General features: G+C 41.0%; 1 protein-coding gene across 17 annotated transcripts in view; it reads left to right on the forward strand.

Moving 5' to 3' along the window:
- The window catches only part of DEPDC5 (DEP domain containing 5, GATOR1 subcomplex subunit), a 47,516-nt gene that overhangs the window by 788 nt on the left and 34,521 nt on the right, over positions 1-12,207 (forward strand). For all 17 annotated transcript variants that reach the window (XM_061370658.1, XM_061370648.1, XM_061370661.1 and 14 more), the window contains exons 2-17: positions 1,186-1,303; positions 2,073-2,160; positions 2,827-2,873; positions 3,368-3,453; positions 4,244-4,327; positions 5,007-5,056; positions 5,587-5,656; positions 5,996-6,074; positions 6,987-7,048; positions 8,083-8,152; positions 8,564-8,636; positions 9,758-9,861; positions 10,222-10,296; positions 11,054-11,188; positions 11,654-11,715; positions 11,820-11,893. In XM_061370658.1, coding sequence (XP_061226642.1) covers positions 1,246-1,303; positions 2,073-2,160; positions 2,827-2,873; positions 3,368-3,453; positions 4,244-4,327; positions 5,007-5,056; positions 5,587-5,656; positions 5,996-6,074; positions 6,987-7,048; positions 8,083-8,152; positions 8,564-8,636; positions 9,758-9,861; positions 10,222-10,296; positions 11,054-11,188; positions 11,654-11,715; positions 11,820-11,893 — 1,217 coding nt within the window. In that variant the 5' untranslated portion in view covers positions 1,186-1,245. The remainder of the gene's footprint in view (positions 1-1,185; positions 1,304-2,072; positions 2,161-2,826; positions 2,874-3,367; positions 3,454-4,243; positions 4,328-5,006; positions 5,057-5,586; positions 5,657-5,995; positions 6,075-6,986; positions 7,049-8,082; positions 8,153-8,563; positions 8,637-9,757; positions 9,862-10,221; positions 10,297-11,053; positions 11,189-11,653; positions 11,716-11,819; positions 11,894-12,207) is intronic.

Raw genomic sequence — 12,207 nt, forward strand, 5'->3', positions numbered from 1 at the left:
TGCCGCGGAAAGGCGGCCCTGGCAGTGCCGCTGTCGTCCCTCGGTAGCCGGTGAGCGGCCCGCGGCGTCTCTCGGACGGTGTCCCCTGCTTTCCTCTTGCTGGGGCTGCCGGGCTCCGCCCCGGGGTGGGGGAAACCACTCCTTTATCCTGCTAAGGCTGATTTCAGCTGCGTGGTAGAGGGGCGCGGCGTTTCCGCAGTGGGGTTAGTGCCTATGAGCGCCGGCCGAGAGTGCGGAGGGTTCATTCACACTCAGTTTCACCCGTGTAGGGCCCCGTGCGCCTCGGGGCGAGCCGTGCCGCCAGGGCCTGCAGCCGAGTGCCCGCTTATTCCAGCCTTCTTTCTAAGTTTGTTAAGATAAACTCTGTAAAACCTTCAGACTTTGGACGTGGGGTCCCCCCCATGCCTCTGTAGCTCGCTAATAGAATTGACTTTCTGAGAAGCACATCTGAAACTCAGTGCTTTAGTCTGTTTGAAAGGCACTTCTAAGCCCTGCCTTTTGATTTGGTTTAAGAATACAGTTATAAATAAAAGAGCTTATATTTTAACGAGGCTATAGTTTTATGAAGAAAACTGCATTCTCACTGATAATTTCCAGTTTAAACACACTTCCAAAAAGAGTAAATTGGAAAAGTAAAAGTCCTCCCTTGAAATATTCTTTATTTTAAATGAAAGTGGCAGGAAGAGATTAATGTGGTGGTTGATGCAGTTAAATGAATGCAGACTGGTGCTGCAGAGGTGTTTGCTTGGCCCTTGTACCTCTGTTGGCTGCAGCTCTGCTGCTTTGGTGTGGAATCATCTGGCTGTGGACTCCAGTGTCTTTGAGACATGAGGAAAAAGATGTGTGAAGGGGATGGCATGAAGAAAACAGAAGACATAATAGGCACTGGGCATAACTCTGGGTATTCATTTTAATGCATTTAATGCAGGGTTCAGAATTTCTCCTTGAAATAGGAAAGAGACTTTAAGAGAGCGGTACTAGGAGGAGTGCTGGTAGGAGAGGTTGTAAAATTGTTGTAAACTACTAAACTTTTAGTTTGGTGTTTATTAAACTTCATTATGTGCCTGCTTTCAGGTGTGCCCTTCTTGGCTATGTGGTGGTACAACAGCCTGCGTTCACACGCAGAGTATAAACAATGGTTTTGTAATAACACACGATCTGTGTTTGCTTTCATTTCCATATTAGATATGCAAGATGTCTTCAACTGTTTTTACTCAAAGCAGCTGAGAAGAACTGGAACTCAAGATGAGAACTAACAAGGTGTACAAGCTCGTCATACATAAGAAGGGGTTCGGAGGCAGTGGTCAGTATCTCCTGGTTTGTAACAATGAGACCAGCACTCTCTTAATTTATTGAAAGCAGTTAATTTATTGGTCTTTCTAACAGAACAGTGGAGGTGGGACTTTGGTGTTTCCAGCAGTGTTACCAGCCCCTTTGGAAAGTTCTTTTTTGATAGCAAGATACAGCAGAATAAAATTGCATTTGTCAGAACAGAATGCGATTGCACCTAGAAAATGAACTTGCTTTATTCTACCTTTTCTCCTTTTGTTGCATCTTTTTTTTAACCTTGTATTTCAGTCACCCCAGTAAGTGACAGACATGTCAATGACCAATGCCTGTGTGTAGGTGTGTTTCTGTGTACTAAGAGCAATGTCATTTATTTGATTGCTCCCTACTAGACTCGCAGCATGCTAACACATCTTGTTAAGGTTCCTGTTAGGCTATCTACTTTCCTGATGATATGTGTTAGATGAGAAATGCAAAAGATGATCCTGCTTGCCTCATTAAGGTGCTCTTTTGTCCAACACTCTTTTGTCCAGCGCATCTGTTGTGAAAGTTCTGGGATTGGAAAGAGAAGGTTTTGCCCCCAAGAGTGGCCAGACTGAAGTGACTGCTACTGCTGAACCCAGGACACCAGGGGCGCTGTCGTGTAGTGGATATAACGTGTTGCTGACCTGTTAATGCTGGGGTGGTGTGGTTATGTGGAGTAAGCTATTGTATATGAACATGCAACTGTCTTTTTGGTATATATCTGTTCATTGCAGTTTTCCTCATTTGTTTCTGTCTTCTAGATGATGAACTGGTGGTAAATCCTAAAGTATTTCTTCAAATCAAGCTGGGAGATGTTGTGGAAATTGCACATCCCAATGATGAGTACAGGTGAATTCTCTCTTTGCTGATATCAGTCAGGTGTGGTTAGAGCACTGAAAGGGTGTGTTCATGTGCAGCAGCTTCTAGTGATGGGCTCTTAGAGCAGGGAGAAGTTTGCTTCAGGGTGCTGCCATCTTCTGCTTGAAGAAAAGAGGAGAACTACAGCTGGAGCTCTTTCTTAAAATTTATGGAGTTCTTTGTGTTTGGTGTTAGTTTGCTGACCTTGCACAGGGCAGATAGCACCTGAATGTAGAATCTGCAATGGCTTTGTCCTCTTCATAGATACACTGATGCCTAGTCACTACTCTTTCATCCTATATTATATACTAGGCAAAATTAAAACTTTGTGCTCAGCTATAAAAATATGAATCATCTTTACATGAAGCTGTTCATCCTGCAGCCTGTATCTGAAAAGTAGCAGTTTACCTGTTTGAAATTCCAAGGTGTTCCTGTGTGACTTATTTCCCATTTAGAGTATCATCTTTACCTAAAGAGGACCTTATAAGGTGTAAGAAACAAAACAGAGGAGGATGTATGAAGCCTTCTAGGAAATATTCATGTTTATGTTTAGCTTATCCCATGCTCCATGTTACTAAATACTTTTGGGAGAGTGATTTGCCAGAGTGGACTGTTGGTATCTCAATTTTCTACCTTTTTTTCTTGTTTTCATGCTAGTCCCCTGCTTCTACAAGTGAAGTCACTTAAGGAAGATTTGCAGAAAGGTAACTTTAAACTCATAGTACACATAGTAAAATCAATGACAGAGATTATATTATTGGGCTGTACCTGTGATTGACTAATGCATATATTTGAACTCTGTAAGAAAATCAGTGCTTTGACTCTTTAGGAATGGAAGGATTCTCATTTTATCAGAAAATGAATAGCCAATTTTAAATCTGCTTTTGATTGGGCAATATAGGGTTATGGTTTAAAAAAAATTGGCTTTTTAGCTTGAAAGTTTTGTTTCTGCATTTTCTGGCTAGCTTTATACCTTTCCTTCTTGCAGGAATTAATTAGGCCTAAACTTTGAGTTTGTCTTGCTTGCCTTGATTTTAACGACTCTGAAATTGGTCCATAGCTGAAAGAAGCTGTTGTCTTTTGCTAAGGCCCTAAGTTTTTCATGACAGTCTCACTATGTTGCTTTTGTACTTTTAAACCACATGAAACCTTTTGGTAATGCTCACTACTTTATTGTCCTTTCTTATGTTTGTAACAGAAACTATAAGTGTGGATCAGACAGTTGCACAAGTATTCCGACTGCGGCCATACCAGGATGTCCACGTGAATGTTGTTGACCCAAAGGTGTGTGGCTTTGCAGCTTTTTTCCCATCTGCTCCTTTACTTAGCTCAAATCAGAGTCCTGTGAGCTTCCATCTACAGTAGTATTGGGGAAGAAGAAGATATATTTTTATTGGAAGGTATTTAGCCTTTTTTCCTAAGAAAATGAGGCTTGGGCAATTGAACTGTTTAAGTGTCTCTTTCTTCCCTCCCTGCCATCCCTGCTCTCTTTCTGAAGTCTGGGCGCCAGCTTCAGCACAGCTTGATAGAAATTTAGGAATTTCAAAACCCTTTAAATTTTAGCAATTCAGGATAACTGGGCAGAGTAAACAGAAACATTTTGTAAGTGGCCGAGGCAAAAGCAGAGTCGTGGCATGGACATGCATTATCTGACACCAGATACCCTTGTAGGAAAGGCATCTCTTGTAAATGTCTTCACTGCCGTAAGAGCTTCAGTCAGAGCTTACATTCAGCACAAGACACAAATCTGCAGGAAACAAGGCTTCCTTAATGCAGTGAACAATGGAAGTAACTTGTTTCACTTGTGCTTCTAGTTTGCAGTGATACTTGTAGCACAGATTTAGTCCTTGGGCTTTTCTGGTCCCAGTGTACAGTGTCTTGCAGCTCTCAGTTGTTCCAGGTACATGAACAACTTTGGCAGTTACTCTGAAGGGATTTCACTTTCATCTTGCATCTGTCAGGAGTACTGACTTGCTTTAGACCAGCTCTCCCTGTAACATCTGCTTCTTACCAGAACAGACTGGAGGGCACTAGTTACAAACAACCAGACAGCACTTTTTCTTCCATTTCCCAGGAGGTGACTTTGGACTTGGTGGAGCTGACCTTTAAAGATCAGTATATTGGGCGTGGGGATATGTGGCGACTGAAGAAAAGTTTGGTAAGACCTCTCTTGTGATATGTGTGGGGTGGAGGAGATCATGTACCTTTTTCTTTGCTTACTGTAAAGGAAAATAAGCATTATACAAAGTATAGAAAACTGAGGACAAGACCAGCAGCTCCTGAGGAACTTCAGCTGTAAGTGGTACCTTGGAGTTGGAGAAATGGATGTAAATGTGTTGCAGAAAAATTTAATCCCATCATTTCCTACTTCATTGCCACAATGTGAATTACTGCTTTGGCACTGAAAATGCTGTGAGAGTTTTTAGCTGACATTCTGAATTTTAATGCTTTACTATATTTGGAAGGAATTGAATCCAAATGTTTTTCCAAGTAGAAGCATGCTGAAGTATCGTCTCTCTGATAGTACCACTTAATAAGCAACTCATTTGTTTCCGCATCTCTAAAACAGTCTTTGGCTCTTCTAAGCACAGTGAATTAGACAGATGAACCCAATAAGAGTTTATGTGTGTTAAAAACTATTTTCTGCTGCAGAGGTTCTGTAGGCTGAAGTATTAGTTGTAAATACTCTCAGTGAGCTGAAGTATTAGTTGTAAATATGCTCAGTGGCTTTCATGATTTTATGCAGAAATCATGTGTTTGTGGATATTTTGTGTGTAAAGTGGTCTGCTCACTCTGAACCTTCTGTTCTTCTAACACCTGTAACTGTTCTTTCTTAGGTCAGCACATGTGCATATGTCACCCAGAAGGTTGAATTTGCAGGTATCAGGTCAGTGCCTCCCCTTAGGGCTTGCTGTTATTTACAATATTACATTAATGAGCCCTGAGTACCCAACTGGAGAATCTTCTCTGAGAAATCCTTCATGATTTATTGTTCTTTTACTCTTCTACAGTTCTCTGTCAGCACTGCGAGGTGGGGGAAGGCTTCTGTCTGATTTGGGGTGGAAGAAACTAATATCAGCACAGCCAGCAGTTGCCTCTGATCAATGCCAAATAATCGTCATTTTACCACTTACAGTATTTCTCCCCCTTCCCAAGATGTATTAATAGTTTAGATGAGGATTACTTTAGTTGCTGTTGAGGTCAGAAAGGGACAAGGTAAGGTGCAGATGCAGAGGGTAACAGCTGTTGGGACATCTTTTGGATTAAAGATCAGGTTTTAACCCAATAGATTTCTACTCTATCTTCAAGTCATCATTGAACATAGATTTTGGTACATCCCTTATTTGCTCAGATATTGATTCTGTAATCTTCATGTTCACTCTGGTTAACAAATATTCTGCACTCTTTTTCTTTCAGGGCACAGGCAGGTGAACTGTGGGTGAAGAGTGAGAAAGTCACTTGTGGATATATCAGTGAGGATACCCGGGTAAGAATTCAGCAGCAAAAGAAGTTTTCCCATTCCTTTCCTTACCAGATTTCTTTGTAATTCTATCTTGCTTGCAGATTTGTCTGGATCACTTGAATTGGCCGTGTTGTAAGGGGAAGAATAGTGATAAATTCAGGAGAATGAATGATCAGTAAACTTCAACTCTTCTGTACTGGCAGCACTAGGGATTACTTGGGCTGTTGAAATGTCAGCTTGTTAGGGGGGAAGTTCCCTGTAGTGCAGTAGGCACAATTGCAGAAGCTGCTCTAATTGCCTTCAGCCTGTGAACCTTCTAGTGAACTTACCTTGTTTTACATGAGGTCCTTTGTTCCTTTGCAGGTGGTCTTCCGCTCCACTTCTGCCATGGTTTATATTTTTATCCAGATGAGCTGTGAAATGTGGGATTTTGATATTTATGGTATGTAGGTAACTGACCTGCCTGATTGTGGATGTGCATGGCAGCAGCTGTCCTTTCAGCCCCTATGAGAAAACTGCTGCTACTATTTATTTCTGCCACTGCTAGAAAGCTAAAATACCCTGCCCTTGGCCTAGGCAGTACTCTGAAGTGCCTTTTAGATCTTTACATACAGTGCCATAATTTTCTGTCTCCTAGGTATCCCATAATTTTCCTGTCCCTACTTAAGGCCTGGGTGCCATTATATCAGTGATGAAATGCAGGGGGTGTCAGAAAGGTTTTCTGTGGATGTGACCATGTTTGGTGGTGAGGGCAGGCACAAACTTGTGTGCATCCTGAAACTAAAAATGTCTGGAAACCCTGTATGAGGAGGACCTGATGTTTTAGATTTCCCTTGAATTCGGCTTAGTGAAGAAGCAAAATCCCCTCCTTAGCCCAGGTGGAGTCAGTGAGAAGTATTAAAACTTTGGGATTGGAAATGAGTCACTTCTCTGTGTCACTGCCCTATTTTATTTTTTCCACCTTTAATTCTTTAGAAAACCTCTTGCCACTTCCTCTGACCATGTGTTTAGGCATATGTAACTGGGCAGCTGTTCAAAACTGAGCAGGGGGTCAGTTGTGCATGCTATGACTAAAAGATAGTACAGATGCTTTCCCAGCATGCTACGAATATGTTGAAAAGAGGAATTTAAAGGTCAGATCCTTTTCACAGTTAGAGTTGTGTTTACATCCTCTCAAACATTGTCACGCTTTTTAATGTTTTTACCATCTTTGCTTTAGTGATATTAGCATTCATTATGCATACAACTGCTCTAATTCTAATAGAAATAATTTTCTTACAGTCTCAAGGTTAAATATACCCCATAGTTGGAGTAGCTGCAGTTATCTGATGCTTTGGAGATGTTTACTTTGCAGGGGACCTCTACTTTGAGAAGGCTGTGAATGGTTTCCTTGCTGACCTCTTCACAAAATGGAAGGTAAATAGCTGATCGAGTCAATCCTCTCTGAAAGAACAAGTCAGTGCCATCTTAATAAGCCCATTGATGTGCCAGTTTGAGGAAGGTTGTGTCAGGCAATGCTAAGATTTACAGGACTTGAAGAGGTGGCTCCTGGGCATTAAAAAAGTGGGTACTGAAGGTCTGCATTAAGTCATAACCTGCCCTGAGTGACCCCACTACTGATCTCTTGTATCTGCTGTGTTTGTATCATACAGTGTATGTGGAGGACTGGACTAAAGTCACTGGATGTGTGATATGTTTGTGCCTGTGCAGTAATGCACAAGTCTGATTTACACAATTTTAGATGTTCCAGGACTCTGTTATGACTATCTCTGTGGTACAGTGTGTAATGTGTTTAATGCTGCTGTCTTTTCATGTGAAGGAGTTCCAGGTTGTAGTAAGTGGGTTGTTAACGATGTGCGAAGTTCTTGAAAGTGAATTGCTTCAAAAACCAACCAAAGGCTCACTGCCTGTTACAGCTGAACAATCCAGAGCTGTCTTCTCACTCAGTGCATGATCTGGCTTAGAGCTGCTGTTAGTAGCCCTGCAGCAGACTTCCACTGACTTGAGAGAACCATATCAGTACTCCAGATAAAGGGCATATAAAGTATCAAGTTTTAATTTGTTAGGAGCATTTCTCTAAACACTAAGAAATGAGAATATCAAGTTGTCATACATATAAACGAATTGAGTCAGGTGTATTTATTTTTAAAACAAAAGTTATGTATCTTGACAGTTACAGAGGGGAGTTTCTTTAGAGGCTAGTGGGGAAAGCTGCTGTTAAATGTGGTACAGCCTAGAAGCACAGAATCTACAGGACAGACCTTTGTGTTACTTCATAGAGGAATATGGACCACTCATGCAGATTCGTTAATGCAGCAGTCAACCTTTTTCTAGTTACCTTTGGTTCTAGAGGTGAGGGGAAAAGGTGTGTTTCTGTATGTGTATATACAGAGTTTTCTACTGAGTGTGACCCTAAAGATCTTCTGTTTTCATGTGTTCTTCCTGAGCAGGAGAAGAATTGCAGCCATGAAGTGACAGTGGTTCTATTTTCTAGAACATTCTACGAAGCAAAATCTATAGGTGTGTAAATTCTGTAGTTTTGTGTTTCTATTTCTAAACCTATTTCCTTCTCTCTTGAAAGTTGGTCACAGGCTACCAGGGACTTTTTAATCTTCTTTCTTTATGCCCATGCCCAAAGCAATCCCTATCAAGCACAGTGGATACCCAGCCATTCTTACAAAAATACTACAGCAGAAACCTTACATGGAACAATATATGCCAAATTTTCCTCATCATACTCAAGCTGTCATACTGGTTCAAAGGCAGTTCTAATATTGTGGGGAGAGCTGGTATTTCTCAAAGGATTGGTTTTTGGTTTGCCTTTTTTTTTTTAATTATTATTTTAATGAAAATAACAGCTCTTTACTAGGGAAGAGGAGTCATTTCTACACAAGAGCATAGGGTAATGATGTGCTTTTGCTTCTGTTCCAGATGAGTTTCCTGAAACACATCGGGCGTCAATTCGGCAGGATCACGAGGGGAGATTTTATGAAGATTTTTACAAGTAGGTCTTTCTCCCAGTTCTTCACCTCCTGTCCCACAGTGTGTATGCAACCCATGTGGAGAATATAGAACCATAGAATAGGTAGGGTTGGAAAGGACCTTAAGATCATCCACTTTCAACCCCCCCTGCCATGAACAGGGACACCTCACACCCAGGGACACCATCTCACCCAAGGCTTCGTCCAGCCTGGTCTTGAACACTGCCAGGGATGGAGCATTCACAACCTCCCTGGGCAACCCATTCCAGTGCCTCAGCACCCTAACAGGAAAGAATTTCCTCCTTATATCCAATCTAAACTTCCCCTGTTTAAGTTTTAACCCATTACCCCTTGTCCTGTCACTACAGTCCCTAATGAAGAGTCCCTCCCCAGCATCCCTATAGGCCCCCTTCAGATACTGGAAAGCTGCTATAAGGTCTGCACGCAGCCATCTCTTCTCCAGGATATATATATATGGATATATATATATATCTTGTTACCAAGTGTAGGAGTTTGCCAGGAATTTAGATAGTGAAAAACATGGCAGCAAATTGATGAGTAGCCCCAATTCCATCTGTGAGTGTGCACCCATGTTTGCTATGTTGGTCTTCCATGAGCATGTGAATATTGTGTTGCCTGTGCTTAACTGGAGTTGCCAGTAACCTCTAGAAGTTCTGTAGTGCTGGGAGTAGATTTTGCATAAGACTTTACTGTTTTTCAGGTCTTTACATTCTTGAGTAGTTGAAGAATAAATTATTCTGTTGCTGAAACAAGTGTTTCCAGTTAGGTACTTGCTGGAGCTTTTTCGCTGATGGTCACAGCAGATAAAGCTGTGGAAGCTGTCATTTGATTCTGAACTTGGACTTCTTAATGATCTTACTGCTTTGCAAAACAGTGATGCTATTTGTCATGTAATGTTGATAACCTATTTAGAAGTGAGAGATTATTCTAGCTGAGAGTGTGCCCAGCTTTGTGTGTGCATCTACACATTGATGATTGCTATAAGTATGAAGTAGTCTTGTGCTGCCTAGCAGAAGGAAGAAACACTCACCTTTTTGTGCATTCCTTTTTCTGTAGTTTTTTCATCCATTCTCCCTCTTCATAGCTTCCTTTTATAAGCCTCATTAAGTTGTGCTCTTCCTAGAGTTGTCGTTCAGAATGAGAGACGAGAAGAGTGGACCTCATTGCTTGTGACCATTAAAAAGCTTTTCATCCAGTATCCTGTGTTGGTACGACTCGAGCAAGCAGGTACAAGAATCCTCTTTTCCCATGCTTTACCCTTTTCTTTCTCTTTTTAATTTCTAAAGGTCTGGTTTCAGTTGGAGTCTGGTATTGTGCCGCTTAGTGCTCTTCTGGCTAGGTTATTTCGCTTGGGTCTTTCTGTGAGGTATACCAATACTAATTTTGTTGGAGTGATAAGATTTACTGCAAATGCAGCTTTATTTTGTTTGTTTGGGTGGGATTTTCTGGGGGGAAAGGAGACTGTTAAAAAACCCTAAATTAAAAACTAAATTAAAAAAATATATATAGAATAATTTTTGTTTGGTTTTGGCTGGTCTATACAGGGATGATAACTTCTTTCTCTTTCCCTTCTGCACACTTGTCCAGAGGGCTTTCCTCCAGGTTACAATTCGACCTCAGCACAAGGGAACTACCTGGAGGCCATAAATCTTTCATTCAATGGTAGGTTACAAACATGGATAAAATATACAGAGGAAGAAGCAGCTGCCAATAATTGGCTGTGGTCTTCTGTTGCCTGGTACTTAACACTGTAAAGAGAAGGGGAATGTAAGGTGGTTGTTGTAATTTTCAGCCTCAGAAGAAATTGTCTTATGTGTTTCTGGAAAGCCAGTAGCCCTCAAATAACTGAGTATTGGGTATTTCATGCTTCAGGGCGTTATTAGGATGAAACTTTTCCTTCCGTTTGTGAATTTGTATTAGAACCTCTTAGAAAGAAGTTGAAATTTTCAATTATGAAAGTGTTTCAGAATCAGAGTAGATCGAAGGTGGTTTACGTGAGGCTGATCCATGTCTTTTAGCAGGGAAATGGATTTGATAGGCTGGAAGTGCTCTCCTGTACACCAGATGTCATTCTGTCTTAGTGGCTGTCTTGTTATTCCTATTGGAAAGAGCACAGGATGTTATTTAAAATTAGTAGTAATGGACTTTATCTTGTTGGGGATTTTGGGTGTTTGTTTGTTGGCTTTGGGGTTTGTGAGATGTTATAAAAGAAACACTAAACTTATGAGAAAAATACTTCTTTATCTGGTTCTCATCTTCTCTTTAGCCCTAACTCTTCTCTCTGCTGTAGTTTAATGTTGATTGTTGGACAAGACTATATACAAGCCCTCTCATGCTTGCATGTGCTGTTGTAGTCACCTCTTTTGCTCTGAAAACAAGCTTCCATTCTTTTAAAGTATTCCCCAATTCTTTCTTCTAGTGTTTGACAAGCATTACATAAACCGCAACTTCGATAGGACCGGGCAGATGTCTGTGGTCATCACACCTGGGGTGGGAGTGTTTGAAGTTGATCGACTCCTTATGATTCTAACCAAGCAGCGGATGATAGACAATGGTAAATAACACCAATACTCTGCAGTCTCCATGAAGGCAAGCAGAAATAGTTGGAAATACTCTAGCCTTTTCTTGCTATGAAAAAGTATCTTCTGTAACTTGTGTACTCTGGGAAGATGGGTACCCACACTTCATATTGAAAGGCAGATTTACAGAGAACTTGCAGGCAATTTTTTACAATTTGTTTTGTTTGTGATGGAGAACTTCATCTGTCCATGCAGACCTTTCCCTTAAAGGATAATCTTGCATGACTCGCATTAGTTTAAAAGAAACATTTCTTATATTCCCACTGGCACTGTTGGTTTGTAACCATACCATGGGACTGTTAACTACCATTTTCAGTATAATTACACCTTAAAATCTGAGAGAAATACAAATTGGGCCTTCAGCTCAAATTGATCTGTTTTGGCTTAGCATATCAGTCCTGCTTGGTAGATAGCTGAGCTCTGTTGTTCTTTGTTTATAGGGATAGGTGTGGACTTGGTATGTATGGGAGAACAACCGTTGCATGCTGTACCACTCTTTAAGGTAATGCTTCTTTTCCCTTCTCTCTACTCCTACTAGAAATATTGTTCATTTTGTGACTACTTAGACAAAGAGCAAGGTGCTATGCTTCTGAATTACTCTTACAGCTTCACAACCGCTGTGGACCTGGGGACTCCAGATTGGGTGATGACTACAATATTCCACACTGGATAAACCATAGGTAGGTGAACTCTCAGCCTTTGCTAATCGCTTCTGCTTTGCCTTCCATTTTATAATCAGTTGAATTCCCTTTCTTCTTTCATTGTTTATTTGCTCTGTTCTCTTCCTGAACCAAAGACAGGTATTACAATAGCTTTGCAGAACTAGGAATGTTCTTGCAGAATTCTGGACGTTAATGCAACATATCAAAGATAATAGACTATTTGCATTGGAAAAGGTCTTGATCTTCCCAGTTGATTTAGTTATAGCCCTTACCTATGCTTGAGGAAAGTCAGGAAGCTAAGCAAAAAATAAAGTCACTTCAACTAATAACTA

This window comes from Neopsephotus bourkii, unplaced genomic scaffold (genome assembly GCF_033783945.1).
Source record: "Neopsephotus bourkii isolate Nb327-2 ecotype Australia unplaced genomic scaffold, CSIRO-AGI_Nbou_v1 NB_1542, whole genome shotgun sequence".
Lineage (NCBI taxonomy): Eukaryota > Metazoa > Chordata > Aves > Psittaciformes > Psittacidae > Neopsephotus > Neopsephotus bourkii.